This window comes from Pristiophorus japonicus, chromosome 4 (assembly GCF_044704955.1).
Source record: "Pristiophorus japonicus isolate sPriJap1 chromosome 4, sPriJap1.hap1, whole genome shotgun sequence".
Classification (NCBI taxonomy): domain Eukaryota; kingdom Metazoa; phylum Chordata; class Chondrichthyes; family Pristiophoridae; genus Pristiophorus; species Pristiophorus japonicus.
The window spans coordinates 218,858,536-218,883,369 of NC_091980.1; the positions used below are offsets into that span (position 1 = coordinate 218,858,536).

Genomic DNA, 24,834 nt, shown 5'->3' on the forward strand with positions numbered 1-24,834 from the left:
CCCAGGATCCCATATGCTTTATTAACTGCTTTGTTAATCTGTCCTGCCACCTTCAAAGATTTATGCGCAAGCACTCCCAGGTCTCTGTTATTCCACCCCCTTTAAAATTGTAACATTTCGTGTGTATGGTCTCTCTTCATGCTTCCTACCAAAATGTATCACCTCACATTTCTCTGTGTTAAATTTCATCTGCCATGTGTCCGCCCATTCTACCAGCCTGCCTGTCTCCTTGAAGTCGAGTACTAGCTTCTAACAAGTTTTTTCAAATTTTATTTTATGCTTTGAATCATTTACTTTTCTCCCTCTTGCTATTTTAGAGCTGGGAGCTACTGACAGACAAGCAGTCACTGGCAGTCCAGAGACCAAGATTTATATGGATAAATAAAATTCTTCCAGCCTGGACTAAGGGTTAAATATAAAGCAGGTTTAGGTTGTCCCTTGAGGATTTTATAATCAGCGTTTATTATGACACTTAAAAAAAAAAAAGGGGGAGAATGATAAACCAGGTAACTACAGGCCGGTCACCTAATGTCAGTGGTGGGGAAATGTTTAGAGACAATGGGCCCAAGTTTCCACATGCACCTAGAACGGCGCAGTCCCAACCTGGACGCCCGTTTTTTGCGCCACAAAGTGTGCCTAAAAAAATCCTCGGTATTCTCCACCTCCCTGCAGGTCCTCTGGCCCTCGGCGCAGCGCAGCATGAGCTGTAGGGGGGCGGAGCCTTTTCAGCGCAGGGACCTCTGCACATGCGCGCTACCGTGGGCACGTAAGTGCAGTAGCTCCAGGCGCCCAAAACTGTGTGGGAGGGGTCCGAAGCATGCAGCCCCTAGCCCTGGTCGAATGGCCTCACTGGGGCTGTGTGAATAAGGCTCCTCCCACGGCCAGCTCCTGCTTCCCCCCCCCAACCGGACCCGACACCTGCTCCCCCCCCCCCCCCCCCCCCGGACCCGACCCGACTCCCGCTTCCCCCGACTGGACCCGACCCGACCCGCGCTCCTGCTCCCACCCCCCTCCCCCCCCCTCCCCGACCCTCCCCACTGGACCCGACCCGACTCCCACTCCCGGACTGGATCCGACCTGACCTCCCCCCTCCCCGACCTCCCCCTCCCCGACCTGACCTCCCCCTCCCTCCCTCTCTCTCTCTCTTTCCCCCCCCCTCTCTTCCCCCCCCTCTCTTCCCCCCCCTCTCTTCTCCCCCCCCCCTCTCTCCCCCCCCTCACTCTCCCCCCCCCCCCCTCTCTTTCCCCCCCCCCCCCTCTCTCTCCCTCCATCTCTCTCCCCACCCCCCTCCCTCTCCCTCCCCACCCCCCTCCCTCTCCCTCCCTCCCCCCGAACCGAACCTCCCCGACCCGACCCAACGCCACCTACCTGTAAATCTGGTGCTGGGGACGGGCCCTGCCCGAAGTCTCAGGCCTTCTGTCCCGAAAGGCCTGCCTGAAGCACTTTCACACAGGTAGGAAAATGGTTTATTTAATCTTTTCTTTGCTTATAAATGTTTATTCAGGTTGGATTTATTTGTATAATATTTGTATAAGTATAAATAAGGATTTATTATAGAATTTAATGACTTCCCTTCCCCCCCCCCCCCCCACCTCGTTCTGGACGCCTAATTTGCAACCTGCACCTGATTTTTTAATGTGTAGAACAGGTTTTTTCAGTTCTACAAAAATCTTCACTTGCTCCATTCTAAGTTAGTTTGGAGTGCGTTTTCACTGTGGAAACTTTGAAATCAGGCGTCAGTGGCCGGACACGCCCCCTTTTGAAGAAAAAATTCTGTTCCAAAGTGGAACTGTTCTACCTGACTAGAACTGCAGAAAAAAAAATGTGGAGAATTGCGATTTCTAAGATAGTCCGTTCTCCACCAGTTGCTCCTAAAAATCAGGCGCAAATCATGTGGAAACTTGGGCCCAATAATCTGGGGCAAAATTAATTGTCATTTGGAAAAACATGGGTTAATCAATGACATGGGACAGATTTGTGAAAGACAAATCATGTTTGACTAACTTGATGGAGTTCTTTGATGAGGGTAGTGTGGTTGATGATGTATATATGGACTTTCAAAAAGCATTTGATAAAGTATCACGTTAGCAAAGTTAAAACCCCTGGGATTCAAGGAACGATTTGATTTGAAGTTTTTGAAAGAAAGAAAGACTTGCATTTATATAGCGCCTTTCACGACCACAGGACGTCTCAAAGCGCTTTACAGCCAATTCAGTACTTTTCGAGTGTAGTCAATGTTGTAATGTGGGAAACACGGCAGTCAACTTGCGCACAGCAAACTCCCACAAACAGTAATGTGATAATGACCAGACAATCTGTTTGTTGCATTGATTAAGGGATAAATATTGGCAAAGACACCAGGGATAACTCCCCTGCTCTTCGAAATCATGTTATGGGATCGTTTACATCCACCTGAGAGGGCAGACAGGGCCTCGGTTTAACATCTCATCTGAAAGACGGCACCTCCGACAGTGCAGTACTCCCTCAGTCCTGCACTGGAGTGTCAGCCTAGATTTATGTGCTCAAGTCTCTGGAATGAGCCTTGAACCCACAACCTTCTGACTCGGAGGTGAGTGTGCTACCCACTGAGCCACAGCTGACACATTTAGGATTTTGAAAGGAATTGATAGGGTGGACAAAGAGAAACGTTTTCCCCTGGTGTTGCAGTCCAGGACAAAGAGAGACAACCTTAAAATCAAAGTCGGCCCATTCAGGAGAGAAGTTAGGAAACACTTCTTCACGCAAAGTCTGGTAGAAGTGTGGAACTCTTCCACAAAAAGCAGTAGATCCTAGCTCGGATAATAATTTTAAATCGGAGTTTTAGATTTTTGCTAGGCAAGGGTATGAAAGGATATGGAGCCCAGGCAGGTGGATGGAGTTACGATACTGATCAGCCATGATTACATTGAATGGCAGCAAAGGCTCGAGAGGCTGAATGGCCGACTCCTGTTCCTGATTGTTCATCTCGCCTTTCTACCTTGAGTATATTTAAGTGATGTAACAGCAAGCTGACAGTAGAGGGCATCTTACACTTTCATTTGTTTATAGTCCAAGTAATTTGTAGTTGGTTCCTTTGCAGAAAATGTATTTCTAGTGATCTGCATTCTTGTTTAGGTGCATTATTATTTTAATGCAAATTTCATATTTTTTTTAAAGTAAAATAGTATCTTTGTACTTTTAAAACTTGTTTCAATTTGTTTTAAATCTTCATGCAGTGCTTGTGGTAAATAAAGTGTACAAAATTCCTGCTGTGAAGGAGTTATTCATGCCCCAATATTCTGCAATTCATTATTTTTGTGTAGATTTTCACACATTTAAATACTCAGTTTGGTATAGAATATATAAATGATTATGGCACCTCGTCCTGAGTCTGCCAATTGCAGACTTCAACAATTTGTAAATGCATTTTTATATTTTCGTAAGCTTTACTGTCTCTTCAAAAACAATTATTTGGGGAATTCTGTGTCAAAAATGTGTCTACAAAATTGTGTTGCTAAGTAATCTCAAAAAATGGAAATTTATGTATTAACACCTGCCAAATATCACAATTACATTGTTGCATTTTCTCATTTCATGTTTAAAATGTTCAATTCAACTTTAAATTTTCTTGGCTTATATTTTTACAGTATTGGAATTGTGATTGGCGCTTCCATAAACTAAGTGGCATAATTTTGAATGTAACTCACATTTTTGTGTCTTTATATGTATGTAACAGGATCTTTTCTCTCCAGGTGTATATGGAGACAAAAGATCCTGATGTCTGGAAGCAAACAAAAAATTGAAACAGATGAGTTCAATATCTGTATGATAGGCTGTATGTAGTGCTATTCACTATTCATGTTGAGTTTCCTTCAGGGCACCAAAATGGTATTGGAGATTAGATAAATGCTGAGCCCTTTTGCTATGTGCTAACAGCAGGTGATTTTTCTTGCCTATAGCATCTACGTGATGCTTTTCATAGGAAGAAAATTACTAATCATCACTGCATTGTTGAAAGCATGTTTCATTCTTTTCGAGCAGTTTTGAACCATTGGTGAAGTGCCAAACTACTCTAAACATAGCTGTCCCTAATAAGCTCAGCATTGGATTCAACAAGCATGATTGGTAGTTGTCAGTAGGATAAGAGGTAATTACTAAATGCAACAGCACTGAAGCAAGATAGTTGGCCATTTGTCAAAAGCAGTGCCCTGATGGTACAAAAAAGAAAATCATCTGCAGGCTTACAATAAAAAGAGGGTTTGAAAAGACTTATGTGCTACCTATTGGTATTCTTGCCTTTCAAATGATCTATTGAGAATTCAATAAATGCAACAAAAAACTTGAATATTGAAATCTTACAACTGAAATATAATTAGAATATTGAATTACATTTAAGCAAAATATAATTTTAACTTTAGACTTTGGCATAGGATTCATTCAATCTCGTGTGACAGTGACATTGAAAACCTGCTGCGTATAAATAGTTCATTGGTCCCCTTCTCTACCACATGTACATCTCCATAAAATTTGTTCTTCCAAAGATATTGTGAAGCATATTTGTAAACTAAGTTGGGTTTCAGAAGCACAAAGTATTCAACAATAAAGTACCATTCAGCCTTTCAAATCTGTACCTTCTAATCTGCTCTATCGTGGACTCCACCCAAAGAATTTAATATTCTGCAGAATTTTTCTGCCAAGATTTTTCCTACCCTGCCTCCAAAACATTAAAATATGTATCCGACTGCATTCTAAATTTTTCATTTTCTGTTGTCCTTAATATCTGTAATATGAGAAGGTCTAAAGCCATGGGCTAGAAATTGTGTTTTTGTTCAGAGCAGTATTTTTTTGGCATTTTTCGCCAAAAATACTGCTAATCACACCGCCATTTTTTAACGGCCTAAGTTTCATTACAAAATACACCCGGCGGTAAAAATCAGCGTTGCAGGAGGGTTAGCGGCGGAAACCACGGTTCTCGCCAACTTTAGTCTGAGGCCGATTGTCGCTGTGAGAGAGGCCGTGGGAGGGGGGAGAAAGCAAAAATTAAAAATCACAAAACATTCACAAGACACTTAACTATTGAATCGCTGAAAAATAATTAAAAAATAAAAACTTTAACTTACTTTTTTGCAGATCTTCATGCTGTTCTTGGGGCTGCAATGCAGGTTTTTCTCAGGCGGTTTTTTTCACCCAGAATACAGGTGCGCCAAAAGTCAAAATTAAGGCGATAGCGGTATTTCTAGTCTTCTATGCTGGCGGTCCGCTTTTCAGCGGTCTTTAAAAACCGCCGGCGCAGGACTTTGCCAAAAACAGCAAAATATCGCCGAAAAAATGGGCGCAAGGTTGGTGAATTTCCAGCCCTTAGTGTTCCGTAGAATATTCTTTTCTCATCTACTTGTACTTGTAACCAATATTCCCGTTCTGCCGCGCAGTGCTCCAGGGGTCCCGTGCAGCTGGTGAGCTGACTTTTAAATTGATAAAAACACGTTTGCACGGAATTTTGAATGGGTCACGCAGCCCAAAATCTTTTTCCAGGGATCATTGCTTGTAACCCTCATTTCTAATGAGATACTCATCCATATTTTTTTTTTAATTTAAAATTAAATGTAAATTGACACAGCATTAACTGCTTTAGCTGGGAATTTTTTCCTCATATCCACCACTGGGAGGGCGGGGAAGGGGAACCTTTACATGTTGACTGATGCTTGTTAATTTTATACTTATGCCTTCTAGTCCTTCATTGACAATTCAAGTTAATCTTACCATTATTCTTACTATTTTAAAAACTGAGATCACAATTTCATTCAATTTTTCCCCCCCTTAAATTTAGTTCTGGTATTACGTCTGCATAATTTAAAACTCTTAAGTCATTGAATCAAACTTGTAACTCTTCATCAGCTCTGTATCAGTGTTGATTTGAGGAGAAGATGCCCCAAATTGCACATCATTTTCCAAATGTGGCATCTTGTCTGTACATGGTTAGAATAATTTGTTTTGATAGTCGTTTTTTTAGACTGTATCTCAGGAAGTGATTAGCCTTGTTGATAGCTTCAGGTTAACTGGATACTTAGTGTTCTCGCTCAAGCCAGCATCGAAGCACTGACCACACTCGACCAGCTCCGCTGGGCTGGCCACATCGTCCGCATGTCCGACAGGAGACTCTCAAAGCAAGCGCTCTACTCGGAACTCCTACACGGCAAGCGAACCGCAGGTGGGCAGAGGAAACGCTTTAAGGACACCCTCAAAGCCGCCTCGATAAAGTGTAACATCCCCACTGGCACTTGGGAATCCCTAAGTGGAAGAGCAGCATCCGGGAGGGCGTTGAGCACCTAGAGTCTCGTCGCCAAGAGCATGCAGAAATCAAGCGCAGACAGCAGAAGAAATGTGCAGCAAACCAGACTCCCCACCCACCCCTTCCTTCAACCGCTATCTCTCCCACCTGTGGCAAAGACTGTAATTCCCATATTGGACTTTACAGTCACCTGAGAACTCACGTTTAGAATGGAAGCAAGTCTTCCTTGATTTTGAGGGACTGCCTATGATGATGACTTGGAATGAATAATCATTTTTCCTTTTCTATCTTTACTCACATCCACTCCTTCATTATGTACATGTCTCTTTGTTGTGTATAGTTTTACATTTATGTATTAATTAAAATCCATTTGCTGCCACTGTTGCCCACATGCTTATTCACCGAGGCACACGAGAGCATGGGCCTTACAGTAAACATCTGGAAGACAAAGTTCCTCTACCAACCTTCCCCCCGCCACACAGCACTGCGCCCCGGTTATCAAAATCTACGACGAGGCCTTGGACAACGTGGACCATTTTCCATACCTCGGGAGCCTACTGTCAACAAGGGCAGACATTGGCGATGAGGTCCAACATCGAAGCACTGACCACGCTCGATCAGCTCTGCTGGACAGGCCACATCGCCCGCATGCCTCGTCCGTTCCCTCAACAACTCTCTGTCCCATCTGTGACAGAGATTGTGATTCTCATATTGGACTGTACAGCCACCTAAGAACTCATGTTAAGAGTGGAAGCAAGTCTTCCTAGACTCCGAGGGACTGCCTATGATGATAATCTTTATATGCCTCATGTGGAACATTGTCAAGTCCAATCTGAAATTCCAAGTAGATTATTTCTACTGGATTGCTGTCCTTCACTAATTTAGGCACCCTCTTCAATGAATTCCAGTATTTTTGTAATGCATGACCTATTGGCTTTGATTCTGTACTTGTGTGGTCTTGAGGTGAACATTGATTGTATCCTGTAAAATGCTCCTGAACATTTTCCTCACTGCCATGGTTCGGATAACTGTTGCATAACTCCTTCATGCTGTCCTATTTTGTATATATTTGCTTTGCATCTTTAAATGAAAAATCATTACTATGGATTATATGAACAAAAAGCTGGATTGTTATTTTCCTGGCCCACACATCCGCCATTCAAGAGGAGATTTTTGTCCCATCAATCTGAGCAGGATTAAATCCAGGTTACAGAAGTGGAAGGATAGTGTTCAATCTCTCACACTCGGTGACTCCCTTGCCATTTAATTATTAATTTCAAACTTTGAAATTTTTTTTCCGGTGCTCAGTCCATTTCGTGCATGCGCAAAATTTCATGTTGGAAAAGCCGGTCCCAGGCTGTACAGCACCGGCAGACGGCTACGCAGCTTCGAGGGAATGTTGCTGTTCACCGAACCATAGTGTTGTTTATTCTCCATGTAAGCAGTAATCCCAGGTGCCCGTCATTTTTCCATATCCAGTTATTTCCCTTTCCTTCAACCACCAATCTATGGTGCCCTGATCTCTAACTCTGGTGAGGCATTCCATAACCTTGTACCCCTCTCTTGTAAAGAAGTTTTTCCTGCCCACTGTCTTTAATGATATCTATGTCCTCTCATTCTAGACCATCCAATCACTGCAAATGGTCTGTTTCTATCTAATTCCTTATATCAGGCAGCATCCTCGTGAATCTGCACTGTACTCTCTCTTATTGCCTAAACATCCTTCCTGTAGCCTGATGTCCCAAACTACACACACTACTCTAATTTGTGCTCTTTTTAAAATTTGTTTATGGGATGTGGGTATTGCTGGCAAGGCCAGCATTTATTGCCCACCCCTAAATGCCCCTGAGAAAGTGGTGGTGAGCCGCCTTCTTGAACCGCTGCAATCCGTGTGGTGAAGGAGTATATTTTTTGTAGCAGTTTGGTACAACTAAGTAGCTTTCTCGACCATTTCAGAGGGCAGTTAAGAGTCAACCACATTGCTGTGTGTCTGGAGTCACATATAGGCCCCACCAGTTAAGGACGGCAGATTTCCTTCCCTAAAGGACATTAGAGAACCAAATGTGTGTTTATAACAATCCGGTAGTTTCATGGTTGCCATTACTGATACTAGCTTTTCTTCTTCCAGATTTATTTAATTTACAAGAACACAACACAAGAAATAGGAGCAGGAGCAGGCCATTTGACTCCTCGAGCCTGCTCTGCTATTTAATAAGATCATGGCTGATCTGATCGGACACAGTTCCACTTCTCTGCCTGCTCCCCATAACCCTTTATTCCCTTATCGCTCAAAAATCTGTCTATCTCCACCTTAAATATATTCAATGACCCAGTCTCCACAGCTCTCTGGGGCAAAGAATTCCACAGATTTACAACCCTCTGAGAAGAAATTGCTCCTCATCTCAGTTTTAAATAGCCCACACTGCGATATGTGTGCGCACTCGGTCTGTACAGCAGAGCTGGTCTCCAGTTAGTCTTGGGTAATCCTTGCCGCTGGACCAAGACCTAGCTCTGTCAAACCCATGTGGTGACTGGTGTGCAACAGCCACCACACGTTAAAAAAATCCAAGCACAGTCGTCTTCCACCCTTCACAATGTAGTTCAGGATCTGGAATATTAGGTCCTTCATTGAAATATCTGTGAACTCATCACTTTTTGGTGTGGAAGCAAATCATCCTCGCTTCGAGGGACTGCCTATGATGATGATTTAAATGGGCGGATCCTTATTCTGAGTATGCCCCCTAGTTTTAGTTTCCCCTATGAGTGGAAATAGCCTCTTTGCATCCAACTTGTTAAACCCTCTCATTATCTTATACGTTTCGATAAGATCACCTCTCATTCTTCTGAACTCCAATGAGTATAGTCTCAACCTAAGTCAACCCCCTCATCTCCGGAATCGACCTAGTGAACCTCCAATGCATCTGAATTTAAATTCCCCAGCTGCCATGGAGGGATTTGAACTAATGTCTCCAGATCATTAGTCCAAGTCTCAGGATAACTAGTCTAGTGACATAACCACTACTGTACCCCTCTCCTGAGGTTTTATATGGATTTATCATTACATCTCAACTTTTATGTTCTATATCGCTTGTCATAAAACCCAGTATTCCATTAGTTTATTTTTATGGCCTTATCCAAAATGTACCATCTCACACTGTCATTGAATGCCATTTACTACTATTTTTCCCATTTTGTCATCTCAATGATATCCCCTTGCAGCTTCCTTTGGTCCGCAGAATTATTCACTTTGCCTACTATATATTGTCTGCAACTTTGGACAACACTCCCTCTATCCAAATCATTCATGTACACAGTAAACAGAAGCGGTCCGAGAGTGCACCACTACCCATTTCCATCCACTCTTAACTGCCCTTAACTGCTGCTTTCCACTTCCTCCCTTCTAACCAGTTTTTAATTCAATTTACTAGGCTTCCCATAATTCCAAACCCCTTCGTCTTCTCCAATAGTCTCTTGTGTGGTATCTTTTAAAAGACGTGAATGTTTATGTGTACCACATCGACTAGATTTCCCCCATCCAACATATGTTACTTCCTCAAAAGAACTCTATCAAATCTTTGATCCTACAAGGAGGAGGAGCCACTTTGAAGTGGTACTGACTGTGCTTCATGGAGACCAAACTTGTTTTGGCAAATCCAAAGCACAGTGCTCTCTGGTTTAATGTCTTTGGTACATATTGGTCCATTCTTTGATCTTTTACACTCATCAATATCAACCAACTTGGCCTCATTTTGAAAAGAAACATTATTGTTGATCAGCATTCCTTCAAATGCTTGTTGCCAGTGAACTCAAATTCTGTCTCTAAGTATTTCATATTAGCTAACGCCAAACCATCAGCTTTTATTGCAGCTCAGTTTTTTTTTGGATTTGTATGGAGTCTCATTTAATGTTTCCTAAATTTCAACAGTGAGTGCACTTCAAAATGTATTTGATTGATTGTAAAATGCTTTGAGATATCCTGAAGTCATGAAATAAATAGAGGTATTCGATGATGAGGTTAGAGTAGATAGAGAAAAATTATTCCCTCTAGTGAGTGGGTCAATAACTAGAGGTCATAGATTCACAATCATTGGCAAAAGATCTAGAGGGGAGATGAAAATAAATATTTTCACTGAGTTGTTGGGATCTGGAACGCTCTACCTGAAAAGGTGATGGTAGCTGATTCCATACATAATTTAAACAGGGAGTTGGACAGGTACTTGAAGATGAGGAACTTGCATGGTTACGGACAAAAGCAGGGATGTGGGACTAAGCATGACTGCTCTTTCAAAGAGCCAGCACAGGCACTACGGGTCAAATGGCCTCCTTCTGTGCTGTAAGTTTACGTGATAAATGAAAGTCATTTTCTTTTATAGCTGTCCATATTTTGAGGCTGGCAATATGAATCATCCTTTTCATTCACTCCGATATCTTGGGAGCTCTAAACAGTCTTCTCTAGTCCGTAGACATCAAAAATGTTCATGCAGATCAGGAAAGCAAGAATTTTGAATAGTTGCTTTTTTAGGGATTCCACCTATTAAGAATTAGTGAAACTTCTTTGAAAAGAGAATTTGCAGAAGTCATCCTGCCTCATATAATTTAGGCAGTCTTCCCAGGAGGTTAGCTGGCTCTCTAAAGTGTACCTCAAGGATAGTTACTCCCATATAGCAACTTATCTTCAGTTAAGTTCTTGAGTTCCTGCATTTTAGGAAAGAACCACCTTCCAATATTTATACATATTTTTATTTATTTATGTAACTTTTTCAAATATCTCTATAGTCTCCTTGCATTGGATTTCGTCTTTAAACCGAGTACAATGTTCCACCCCAAATGAGGGACTACCGATGTACGATTAATTTTCTACATCTGATACCAGCTAGTTTTGAATTTCCAGTTACATGGCTGTTTATTTGATATCTGTTCTTTAACCTTTTTGCTCTGTGGTCTCCAAGTCGATAGTTGATGTCCCAACTAGTTCAAGTATGCCAGACCTTTTATGCTGGTGGTCCTTGGAACTGTGAATGTTTAAAAATGTATAGAGACATTGAAGTTGAGAACGTGGGAATTGTATAGGGACAGTATAAGCTAACAAACAATTCATGGAGGAATAGCCATGACATCTCAGACTCGAGACTGCGAAATGTTACAACACTAACACATATTGAAACAAAACCCACAGCTTGCAGAAAAACCTCAAGGTCTTATTAAATCATGTTATTAACCTGAAACATTGACAGAAGGTCTTTGTTTAAAATCGAACCATGCTTGAGTCGGCTTATGAGTGGACAAAGGGAAGGAGGGATCAAAAGAGATGGGCTGAGCTGGGATGTCACTCTAGCCCTATCTTGTTATCTTTTGCCAAAAATGTATAACCATCGTGCCTTGACAATGTAACGTGACTTATCCGTAGGGCGTGTGTACGCTCGATCGAGAAAGTATATCTTCTGTCTGATAAGTCTTGCCGGCCGGTAAAATAAAGACTGCTTTGTTCAAAGCACAAGAGGTATTCGACTCAGTAATTTTACTGAACCAGATTGAGAGAAAAGAATCTACATTTACAGAACTAAATATTCTCTCTCATTCAGGTTCTATCCTTCACTGCCCTCTCTGACATTAATAACGAGTATATTCTGACAGATTTAGGGTTTTGCATATATCGTGGATAAATAGATGCATGCAAGATAGCCTTGATAGACTTTTAGGCACGATGGTCACCATCAACAAGCATGGAACTTCATCACTGTTATTTTGCCAGGATGTATTTAGCATTCAGCCCATTACTGCGTAACATAAAAGGCCACCCTTGAGTCTCTCATTGATTCATCATTGCAAGTGGTCTTCCAGCTTTCCACAATTTGGGCTTACCCAGGGATTTGTTTGCCTCTGCAAACTAATCAGCTTCCAAAATACTAATCGAGTAACAGGAGAGGCCCGTGTGATGTGCAACCATTTGTCTTTTTCTTGAGAGCACCGGTTTCGGATGGATTCCCTGTGTTTGTTCAGACTCCCAGTGTATTTGAAAAAATTTAAATAGAGAATCCAACCATGATTTCAGTGGCCTCTTTCTAGCCTTGAAATGTTACTTCTCAGATGTCCTCACTTTATAAGCAATGATGAGCTGATTTGTTTGTCCTGTAATCCTACAGAAGGGGTCTGCAATCCTAGGTAGAAGGTCAGATCCTCCATAAGATTACTGGTTTGGCTTTGGGAAATCAATAATAGCACTCCCATGAAATTTCAGGAATATGATGGCCCAAAAATTGCAGTCGGCGACGAAGCTAGGGATATCGCTGCCGACCTACGAAAAGAATACGAACTTAACCTTGTACGAGGCCCAGAATGGCGAATTCCTCTTCAGCGCTGCAGAGTTGTGCACAGCGTATGACTCCACGAAGGCCTGGAGCGCAGCGTGAGAAGACACACCCACAAAAGCTGTCAAAACGAAGCCACGCCCATAGAAATTCCTTTCAGTCTCTTTCATTGAAATTACATTTTAAAAACCTTTAAAAACTTCTAAAAACTTTAAATTAAACTGGTACTTTGGACTTAGTCATATATCAGCATTTTGTTTTAATGTTTTCATCCAAACTCAATTTATTAATCCCTCTGTATACAGCTTCCTTTTTTGATACTCAGTAAAGGTTTAACACTCCTACAAGTAATGTTGTTGAACTTCAGAGATTCCCAGCCATACATTCAATGTTAATTTTCAGAATTAAAATATATTATTCAAACCTCATTTAGATTGGTAATAGATAAATCTATTATAGATGCATTACATTTTTATGTTCATTTTTGAGTTGAAAGGACAGAATTGGTCACTGAAATCTGATGTTCACTTTATTTAACTTTGTTATTCAACTTCCCAATGATTTGAAATGAAACTTGACCGACAAAAGTTTCCTCCAACAAAACACAATATACATATATAGATTTTTTTATGATGTGAAACAGGCTCCTGCGCCTGCTTTCGCTAACCGTAAAATTTTAGGACATAATTGCTGGGCAGGTAGTGCGCAATTAGCCCAACTCTGCGCCAGCAATTAGTATTTTCCCGTCAGTGCGGATCATCTGTCATAGCATACCTTGACTGATCGCAAGTTCGGGATTTAGCGCATGTGCAAATCCCAAACTTGCGGTATATTTCAAAGGCAGTATGACTGCGTACTGTAAGTATGCCGTCATACCCACCGCAAAAAATTTGCCCCGATATTTTTAACTTCAAACTTTCCCTGTCGGAGTGTTGTTCAGTCATCCATTGAAATCTGCTACTTTAGCAGGAAGTAATAAAAGAAAACCAATCAAATTGGGGAGGGTAGGAAGAGAAATGAGTAATAAAACAGCCACAGGGAAAATCACATTGCGTATAAACGATTTGTATGGGGAGAATTAAGAATATCTAATGCTCTAGAGGCAGGAATTTTTGTATTCTGTTGGATGCCCTTCTATAGTTTAATATGGAGGTAATAAACCAGAAATAGAGCTCTCCAACAAAGTTTGGAAGCAGCTGAAGTGGTTTTTTTTTAATAAAATTAATTTTTGGCATTTCATGCTCATGAATTTGAGGATATTGACACTAGGTGGATTAAATATTTTTCACTTTTCACCCAATATTAGCATTAGCATTATCTCCAAGTCTAGTATATAATAAATTAAATTTGAGGTGTATCTTTCTGTACACTGTACAGTTTCATTTCTCTCACCAGTTTTTGAATGTTGTAATGTAGTCTCTTGTTTGTTGTATTGAAACAGACCAAATGTATTGGAAAAACATCTTCCATCTTGTTGGGTTTCACTGGATTGAAACCTAAGTGCAAAGGAGAAAAAACAGTCTCCCAACTCACTATCCGGACCAGAACCTAAATCTTATAGTTGAAGTGTGTACCATCCACAAGATGCACTTCAGCAATTCGCTAAGGCTTCTTCGGCAGCAGCTCCTAAATTCGCGACCTCTACCACCTAGAAGGACCAGAGCAGCAGGTGGATGGGAACTCTATCACCTGCAAGTTCCCCTCCAAGTTACACACTATCCTGGCTTGGAAATATATCGCTGTTTCTTCATCATTGCTGGGTCAAAATCCTGGAACTCCCTCCCTAACAGCATTGTGGGTGTACCTTCACCACAAGGACTGCAGCAGTTCAAGAAGGCGGCTCACCACCACTTTCTCGAGGGCAATTAGGGGTGGGCAATAAATGCTGGCCTTTCCAGTCATGCCCAGATCCCAGAATGATCTTTTTTAAGTTAAAATGAATAGTATTCATGTGTGTATAAGGTTAACCTGACTGTCTGTCTGAATATGTAGTGTAATTCTCAGTGCAGCTGTTCTGATCTGAATTTTATCAGTGATAGATTCATCTAAATTAATCCAGTGAAAATAGTCCTATAACCACACTTCAGACTGACAAGGTTGGCTTAACAAAAGGATCTTAAAATGTGTTCAAATTGAGCTATATTTGATTTATATACAGTACTTCATTTAAGTTTTTAACTGAGGTTAAAATTATCAATCCCCAAAAATTGTTTTTACAACATACCCCTCTCTTATTTTACAGTGAGGAGCCGCATTCAGCAGGGTTTGATCTCGGTTGCTGCCCGGACTGTGATAATTCATTTGGTAAACCATGTTGGCCATTATCCATTGAGTGGTGGCCCAGCAATGCTGACTAGCTTGATAAGTGAAAACCACGACAATCCGTTCACTGACTGTACTGAGCTTTCCCCTGAGCTTTTTGAGAATCCCAATCTCCAGTTTTTTGTGCTGAACAGTTCCACCCTTATCTCATACCTGGAAATCCCTGTTGAGGATGATATCCCAGGAGGAGGGATGTCAGCTGGACTCTCAACAGCTACCTCAAATGTTAGAGTTGTGGTGCGTGATATATCTGGTAAGTACTCCTGGGATTCTGCAATTCTATACGGACCACCTCAGTGCTGTCAACAAAGACAAATTGCTCACAAGTTCACAAATGTTCACAAAGAAGAACAGATGGTTGAATCTCTCTCCAATGAGTCAGAAACTGATGATGATGATTTCAAGGAATACTTGGCACCTCAAACAAAAAGAAGATGCAGGGAAGTAGTACCATCTTGGGATGTAATTCGTGATGATGAAGATGCCTTGGATGAGATGCTGCAGTACCTGGGTTCCACCAGTCCAGAGTGTCTCCAGAGAGCTGGTGTGCAACTTAATATCCCTGCTCCCCCTCCTGTTTGTATTTCAGAGAAACAGGAAAATGATGTAATCAATGCGATTCTAAAACAGTACACTGAAGAGAAGGATTTTGTGGAGAAGCATGGCAATGACCTAAATATGAAAGCAATGGAGCAAGAGGAACTGTGCCCACAGGAGCCTCAGTCTGTGTTTTACTATTGCAGGATGCTGCTGAATATTCTTGGCATGAATTCTTGGGATAACAGGTAAGATGAAATATTAGATAAGATATGATTTACATTTGATATAATTGTATTTTTGATTAAAAGATCTGTCCACTTTGTTTAATCTCCACAGTGGTAACAAAAGACACTATCAGACCCTTCAAATTTGTTAGTAACTCCTGATGCAATTAAAGTAAGATGTCGACTTTGCAGATTACTATAACTCATACATTAAAATTGAATTATTATGTATTCAAGATACTGAACATTTTGTCACAAAGGTGAGCTTCTAAGAATGCATTTTTTTTTTCATTTTAATCATCCACCACATGCTGCAGAGATAAATGATTGGTTCTGAGGAAACCACATGGTTAACACACAGATAAAACAGTTGTATTATTAAGATAGTCGATACTACACATGTTAGAACATAAGGAATAATAGGAGCAGGAGTAGGCCATAAGGCCCCTCGAGTCTGCTCCACCATTCAATAAGATCATGGACTCAGCTCTACTTCCCTGCCTGTTCCCCATAACCCCTTATCATTTAAGAAACTGTGTATTTCTGTCTTAAATTTATTTAATGTCCCAGTTTCCACAGCTCTCTGAGGCAGCGAATTCCACAGATTCACAACCCTTAGAGAAGAAATTTCTCATCTCAGTTCTAAATGGGCGGCCCTCTAGTTCTAGTCTCCCCTACCAATGGAAACATCCTCTCTGCAGCCACCTTGTCAAGCCCCCTCATAATCTTACACGTTTCTATAAGATCCCTCTCATTCTTCTGAATTCCAATGAGTAGAGGCCCAACCTATTCAACCGTGCCTCATAAATCAAATCCTCATCCCCGGAATCAACCTAATGAACCTTCTCTGAACTACCTCCACAGCAAGTATATCCTTTCGGAAATATGGAAACCAAAACTGCACGCAGTATTCCGGGAGATTCCAGGCATCACCAATACCCTGTACAGCTGTAACAAGACTTCCCTGCTTTTAAACTATATCCCCTTTGCAATAAAGACCAAGATTACATTTGGCCTTCCTGATCACTTCTTGTACCTGCATACCATCCCCCTGTGTTTCATGCACAAGTACCCTCGGGTCCCGCTGTACTGCAGCACTTTGCAATCTTTCTCCATTTAAATAATAACTTACTCTTTGATTTTTTTCTGCCAAAGTGCATGACCTCACACTTTCCAACATTATACTCCATCTGCCAAATTCTTGCCCACTCACTTAGCCTGTCTATGTCCTCCTCACACATTGCCCTTCCTCCCATCTTTGTATCGTCAGCAAACTTGGCTACATTACACTTAGTCTCCTCTTCCAAGTCGTTAATATAGATTGTAAATAGTTGGGGTCCCAGCACTGATCCCTGCTGCACCCCACTCGTTTCTGATTGCCAACCAGAGAATGAACCATTTATCCCAACACTCTGTTTTCTGTTTTGTCAGCCAACCTTCTATCCATGCTACTATATTACCTCCAACCCCGTGAACTTTTATCTTGTGCAGTAACCTTTTGTGTGGCACCTTGCCAAATGCATTCTGGAAGTCCAAATACACCACATCCACTGGTTCCCCTTTATCCACCCTGTTCGTTACATCCTCAAAGAATTCCAGCAAATTTGTCAAACATGACTTCCCTTCATAAATCCATGCTGACTTTACCTGACCAAATTTTGCTTTTCCAAATGTCCTGTTACTGCTTCTTTAATAATGGGCCAACATTTTCCCAACCACAGATGTTAGGCTAACTGGTCTATAGTTTTCTGCTTTTTGTCTGCCTCCTTTTTTGAAGAGGGGCGTTACATTTGCAGTTTTCCAATCTGATGGGACCTCCCCAGAATCCAGGGAATTTTGGTAAATTACAACCAATGCATCCACAATCCCTGCCGCTACTTCTTTTAAGACTCTAGGATGAAGCCATCAGGTCCAGGGGATTTATCTGCCTTTAGTCCCATTATCTTACTGAGCACCGCCTCCTTAGTGATTGTGATTGTGTTAAGTTCCTCTCCCCCTATAGCTCCTTGACTATCTACTGTTGGAATATTGTTAGTGTCCTCTACCGTAAAGACTGATACAAAATACTTGTTTAGAGTTTCTGCCATCTTCATGTTCCCCATTACTAATTCCCCAGTCTCGTCCTCTAAGGGACCAACATTTACTTTAGTCACTCTTTTCCTTTTTATATACCTATAGAAACTCTTGCTATCTGTTTTTATATTGTGTGCTAGTTTACTTTCATAGTCTATCTTCCCTTAATCATTTTTTTAGTCATTCTTTGCTGGCTTTTAAAAGCTTCCCAATCTTCTGTCCTCCCACTAATTTTGGCCACTTTGTATGCCCTTGTTTTTAATTGGATACCGTCCTTTATTTCTTTAGTTAGCCACGGATGGCTTTCTTTTCTCTTGCACCCTTTCCTCCTCACTGGAATATATCTTTCTTGAGAGTTGTGAAATATCTCTTTAAATGTACACCACCGTTCATCAACCGTCCTACACTTCAATCTGTTTTCCCAGTCCACTTTAGCCAACTCTGCCCTCATACCTTCATAGTCTCCTTTATTTAAGCTTGGTACACTGGTTAGAGATCCAACTTTCTCACCCTCCATCTGAATTTGAAATTCAATCATACTATGATCACTCATTCCAAGGGGATCCTTTACTAAGAGATGGTTTATTAATCCTGTCTCATTACACAGGCCAGATCTAAGATAGCCTGCCCCCTGGTTGGTTCCATTACATACTGCTCAACGAACCCATCCCTTATGCACTCTATGAACTTTTCCTCAAGTTCTCCCTTATGTTCTCCGGCTCCTGTTGTACAAAGCCCTAGGACCTGTGTTATTGGACTAATTCACTTTTCCCCAGGCAAAAAAAGGATTGCATTTTGTGCTCCTCATGTCATGTCACCTTGTTAACGTATTGGAACCGGCTTTCACTCTACCCACAAGAGTAAAATGAGAGAGTCCATTTTTATTTGTAAAGTTTATTATTTTCCAAACTGCTCAGGCTACATTTTCTTTTCAGCACTGACCAATGAAGCTTTAGAATGACTACTAAAGCAGTGATGTCCTTATTAGGACATGTATATAAAGAAAATTAAGTTCAAATTGATATCGGCAATAACTGTCACATGCGGCCGAAAATTCCGGCCTCATTGGGTCTGTACGAAGTGCGCACGGACCCGGCGAGGCCTCGCAAAAGCCGGTTTTCGGGGCATGCGCCAAAAAACAGCTTTTGCTTGACAGATCCTCCGCATCCACGGAAGAAGGATATTCGCGCGGGCTATTTGCCTAACTCATGCCCAGCGAATGTCTTTCAAACTTTTACGCCTGGTAAAAGCAGGCACATAGCTTACTTTTACGAGCGTAAGAGTTTTAAAACATATAAAAGTTAAATTTGATCACTTTATATGTTTTAAAAACCCTGTTCATTAAGGTAAGTTTATTTTTAATCCTATTAAAACACATTTTTTTTTTATTCAAAAAATATTTTTTTTTCTAAACCATTTAATTACATTTAATTTCAATTAATTTTAAATATGAGGTGTTTTTTTTATTTATTATGTTTCTTGTTTTACGGGGTTATTCTCGTTGATAGTAATGGGAACTCGTAAAAACGGGGTTCCCATTACAGGTTGAACCTCCCTTATCCGGCACCCTCGGGACCTGATCTGTGCCGAATAAGGAATTTTGCCCGATAAAGAGAGGTCACGCCGAGGGGGGGAGGAGGTCGGTGTCTCGCACCGGCCGCGAAGTGTAGGAGGTCCCCAGCGGGCCCCAAAGTCAGGATGGAGGTCGGCCGTGTTTTGCGCATGCGCCCCCGACCACCAGAATCAGAGAGGTCCAACCTGTATTATCAGTGAGAATACTACATAGTGATTGGTGGACCAGGCTCATGTGACTCTAGCATTTCTGTACGTACGGGGAAATCATCTCCCCGTGCGCTGCACGTCGAATGAAGGCCTCCGACTGCAATCAAAGGTGCCGCCGTGACCACCAGGTATTTTCGTTAAAAACTTCCCCCAAAATTTTTAAGAAAACCATCAAGCAAGTAAAAGCAGAGTACAAACAAATGGGACTGAAGCCAAAAATTTGAATGAAACACTTAAAACCCCAGAGTATAGCGGTTGCTCCAGATTTTGCATAGGCAGCAACAAGCAACTTACCCAATTCTCTCTGTGCTATAGTCACTCGGGTATATGCTGACATACATAAGCTACCTGGATCTGTTCCCAAAATGGATCCTCCAAGAATCAGCAGAACATCTGTATAATACTCTAGCCTAAGAGTTAGCAATCATCCTCCAAATTCTTTCCCAGCAGGGGGGAGTCTTTTAACAGAATGTTTATCCTGCATCTTTACAATAGTGACTTCAAACATATATGGATGCACTCAGTTGATTGATTGACTTGTAAGGATCTAACAAGGTTTGAATGGCCTGCACCAATCCTAATTGATAGGATTTGTGCACTAAAGTCAAGTAATTACAAACAGTCATTAAACTAGAAACATGCCCCCACCCCTCGCATTCATTCACCACCCCTCTGAAGCCCAAAAGCAGGTTGCACACGACAGCAGCCTTTCACTCAGAAATGAGCCTATTCCTGCACCTATTTTCTGTGTTTCTAACCCATGCGATCTACATGGTTTTTGGGTGTAGCAGTGTCTCTTATTTCCGTGCCAGTTCTCTCTACAGCTATTGCAGCCATGCTGACGTGAAGGATTTATTTTGGTAGACAGGTTCAGAAATTGCTACTAGCATTTTAACAAGCACCAGCAAAGTTTGCAAATAGTCAAGAATGGCAATGAAAAGCAAGAATCTTCAAAGACTTCCTTACTTGATGGGCACCAGCAGAGCTTAGAACATTGGTACCCCTTTTGTGGAAGATGGTTTAATATGTTAAGTGCAGAGTCATAAGTCAAGAATGTTTGAAGACCAGGCCCTCAAAACTGTCACCAAGCTCCTGGTCTACAGGACTGTAGTAATACCCGTTCTCCTGTACGGCTCAGAGACATGGACCATGTACAGTAGACACCTCAAGTCACTGGAGAAATACCACCAACGATGTTTCCACAAGATCCTACAAATCCCCTGGGAGGACAGACACACCAACATTAGCATCTTCGACCAGGCCAACATCCCCAGCTGAAGCACTGACCACACTTGATCAGCTCCACTGGGCAGGCCACATCGCATGCCAGACACGAGACTCCCAAAGCAAGCGCTCTACTCGAAGCTCCTTCACGGCAAGCGAGCCGAAAGTGGGCAGCGGAAACGTTACATGGACACCTTCAAAGCCTCCCTGAAAAAGTGCAACATTCCCACTGACACCTGGGAGTCCCTGGCCAAAGATCGCCCTAAGTGGAGAAAGTGCATCCGGGAGGGTGCTGAGCTCCTCGAGTCTCATCACTGACAGCATGCAGAAATCAAACGCAGGAAGCAGAAAGAGCGTGCGGCAAACCAGGCCCACCCACCCCTTCCCTCAACGACTATCTGTCCCACCTGTGACAGAGACTGTGGTTCTCGTATTGGACTGTTCAGCCACCTAAGAACTCATTTTAAGAGTGGAAGCAAGTCTTCCTCGATTCTGAGGGACTGCCTATGATGATGGTCTGTCTAGCAGCATCCCTGATGGCTGTCTGGGCAAGTATTAATTTCCTGAATTCACAGGTTGGTCAGAAAGGTTGAAGCAGATTTCTCCTGTATTAGTCAAGCCATTCCATTAAATTATAAGCATCCTGGAGGACTGTTTGTTTGGCAGCTGTATTTTTGTGAGAAATGCTGTTTTAAATCCTGTGAATGTCGGACCACCGACATATAATAATCTGAAATACCTACTGTGAGATAGCGTCAAAGAAATTGGGAGCTATACTTTGGGTGTATTGCAACAAGAAGTCAGTCTGAGGTCCACAGCTTCCGACCACATATCCACACCTTCACCAAGAACACCTACTTCCGTAACATTGCCCGAATCCACCCATGCCTCAGCTCATCTGCGGCTAAAGCCCTCATCCATGCGTTTGTTACCTCTAGGCTTGACTGTTCCAATGCTCTCCTTGCCAGGCTTCAATCTTCCAATGCTTTCCTGGCCAGGCTTTAATCTTCCACTCCCCCATAAACTTGAGCTGATCCAAAACTCTGACGCCTGTATTCTAACCCGCACTAAGTCCCACTCACCCATTACCCCTCTGCTCACTAACCTACGTTGGCTCCCAGTCCACCAATGCCTTGATTTTAAAATTCTCATCCTTGTGTTCAAATCACTCCATGGCCTCGCCCTTCCCTTTGTCTGTAACCTTCTCCAGCCCTACAACCCTCCGAAACTCTGCAGTCCTCCATCTCTGGTCACTTGTGCATCCCCTATTTCATTCGCCCCAGAATTAACAGCCATGCCTTCCGCTGTCTCAGCCCTAAGCCCTGGTATTGGCTCCCTAAGCCTCCACCTCTCTTCCTTTAGGACCCTTCTTAAAACCTACCTCTTTGATCAAGCTTTTAGTCACCCATCCTAATATCTCCTTCTTTGGTTCAGTGTCAATTTTTGTCTGATTACACTTTTAGGTAAACATCCGAAGGTACTTCCATATGTTAAAAACACTAAGGGGCCGAAATTGAAGCAAGTTGTTGTGGTAAATCCACTTTTAGAAATGGTAAATATTTGTGTAGTGTGAAGTACTTGTATCTGCTTATTGAGGTTTATAAGATAATGAAAGGAATAGACGGTGTTCCAGCTGACAGTTTATTTCAATTAAATAGGTTAGGCAGGTCCAGGGGTCACAAATTTAAGTTGTATAGGGCTAGATCTAGGTTAGACATCATGAAGTGGTTCTTTTCCCAGAGAATAACAGACCTCTGGAACAAGCTGCCGTTTCATGTGGTGGATGCAGCTTCGCTGAATTCTTTCAAGCAAAAGCTGAATTTGTTTCTGCCTGCGGCGGATATCACCTCTTACAAAAGGCAGGTACTGCAGGGAATTCAAGGCCAGATCTCCTGGACTAGTTTTGATCGCCGAGATGGGCCGGAGAGGAATTTCCCAGATATTTTTTCCCAAATTGGCCAGGGTTTTTTAATCTTTTTTGCCTCTCCCAGTAGGTCACATGAGTTAGAAACATAGAAAATAGGTGCAGGAATAGGCCATTCGGCCCTTCGAGCCTGCACCACCATTCAATAAGATCATGGCTGATCATTCACCTCAATACCCCTTTCCTGCTTTCTCTCCATACCCCTTGATCCTTTTAGCCATAAGGGCCATATCTAACTCCCTCTTGAATATATCCAATGAACTGGCATCAACAACTCTCTGTGGTAGAGAATTCCACAGGTTAACAACTCTCTGAATGAAGAAGTTTCTCCTTATCTCAGTCCTAAATGGCTTACACCTTATCCTTAGACTGTGTCCTCTGGTTCTGGACTTCCCCAACATCGGGAACATTCTTCCTGCATCTAACCTGTCCAGTCCCGTCAGAATTTTACATGTTTCTATGAGATCCCCTCTCATCCTTCTAAACTCCAGTGAATACAGGCCCACTCGATCCAGTCTCTCCTCATATGTCAGTCCCGCCATCCCGGGAATCAGTCTGGTGAACCTTCGCTGCACTCCCTCAATAGCAAGAACGTCCTTCCTAAGAGGCTGCAGGGTGTCTTGGACAGGTTAGGTGAGTGGGCAAATACATTGCAGATGCAGTATAATGTGGATAAATGTGAGGTTATCCACTTTGGGGGCAAAAACATGAAGGCAGAATATTATCTGAATGGTGACAGATTAGGAAAAGGGGAGGTGCAACGAGACCTGGGTGTCATGGTTCATCAGTCATTGAAAGTTGGCATGCAGGTACAGCAGGCAGTGAAGAAGGCAAATGGTATGTTGGTCTTCATAGCTAGGGGATTTGAGTATAGGAGCAGGGAGGTCTTACTGCAGTTGTACAGGGCCTTGGTGAGGCCTCACCTGGAATATTGTGTACAGTTTTGGTCTCCTAATCTGAGGAAGGACGTTTTTGCTATTGAGGGAGTGCAGCGAAGGTTCACCAGACTGATTCCCGGGATGGCTGGATTGACCTATGAAGAAAGACTGGATCGACTAGGCTTATATTCACTGGAGTTTAGAAGGATGAGAGGAGATCTCATAGAAACATATAAAATTCTGACGGGACTGGACAGGTTAGATGCAGGAAGAATATTCCCGATGTTAGGGAAGTCCAGAACCAGGGGTCACAGTCTAAGGATAAGTGGTAAGCCATTTAGGACCGAGATGAGAAGAAACTTCTTCACTCGGAGAGTTGTTAACCTGTGGAATTCCCTGCCGCAGAGAGTTGTTGATGCAGTTCATTGGATATATTCAAGAGGGAGTTAGATATGGCCCGTACAGCTAAAGGGATCAAGGGGTATGGAGAGAAAGCAGGAAAGGGGTACTAAGGGAATGTTCAGCCATGATCTTATTGAATGGTGGTGCAGGCTCGGAGGGCCGAATCTCCTGCTCCTGCACCTATTTTCTATGTTTCTATATTAGCAGACCAAAACTGAACACAATATTCCGGGTGAGGCCTCACCAAGGCTCTGTACAACTGCAGTAAGACCTCCCTGCTCCTATACTCAAATCCCCTAGCTATGAAGGCCAATATACCATTTGCCGCCTTCACTGCCTGCTGTACCTTCATGCCAACTTTCAATGACTGATGTACCATGACACCCAGGTCTCGTTGCACCTCCCCTTTTCCTAATTTGCCGCCATTCAGATAATATTCTGCCTTCGTGTTTTATCGTGGGTTCGGGTGGGGTGGAGTGTATATGTTGTGATACACAAGGTATTGCAATTGTGTCGGACAGGCTCAGTGGAACAGATGGGCTTTACCTATCCGTTATTGTTCATATGTTCATATTTTTAAGTGGAACAAAGTCACGACCTATTAAGATAGGTGGGGAGAAAATGAAGTTCTACTTTCCTCAGCAATGTGAAAACATTTTCTGTTCACGTGTATGAAGGAAAAGTTACGGGTGCATGGATGTGTATGTGTAATTTCTACCAGCAGAATCGGGTGCTAAATAGAAAATGATCTGTATTTTCAAATGTAAAATTTTGGAAAGGATGACCATATGCTTGTACTCTGAAACCTAAGTTCAGATCCAGCTGTGGTTCACTATACTTGCTTGGGTTCACTAATCTTACTCGCTAAGGAAGTGATGTCCTGGAACTG

At 42.3% G+C, this 24,834-nt stretch overlaps 1 protein-coding gene across 8 annotated transcripts in view; it reads left to right on the forward strand.

Moving 5' to 3' along the window:
* ralgapa1 (Ral GTPase activating protein catalytic subunit alpha 1) overlaps positions 1 to 24,834 on the forward strand; it is a 298,072-nt gene that overhangs the window by 189,751 nt on the left and 83,487 nt on the right. For all 8 annotated transcript variants that reach the window (XM_070879109.1, XM_070879113.1, XM_070879112.1 and 5 more), the window contains one exon: positions 14,819 to 15,683. In XM_070879109.1, the coding sequence (XP_070735210.1) occupies positions 14,819 to 15,683 (865 nt within the window). The remainder of the gene's footprint in view (positions 1 to 14,818; positions 15,684 to 24,834) is intronic.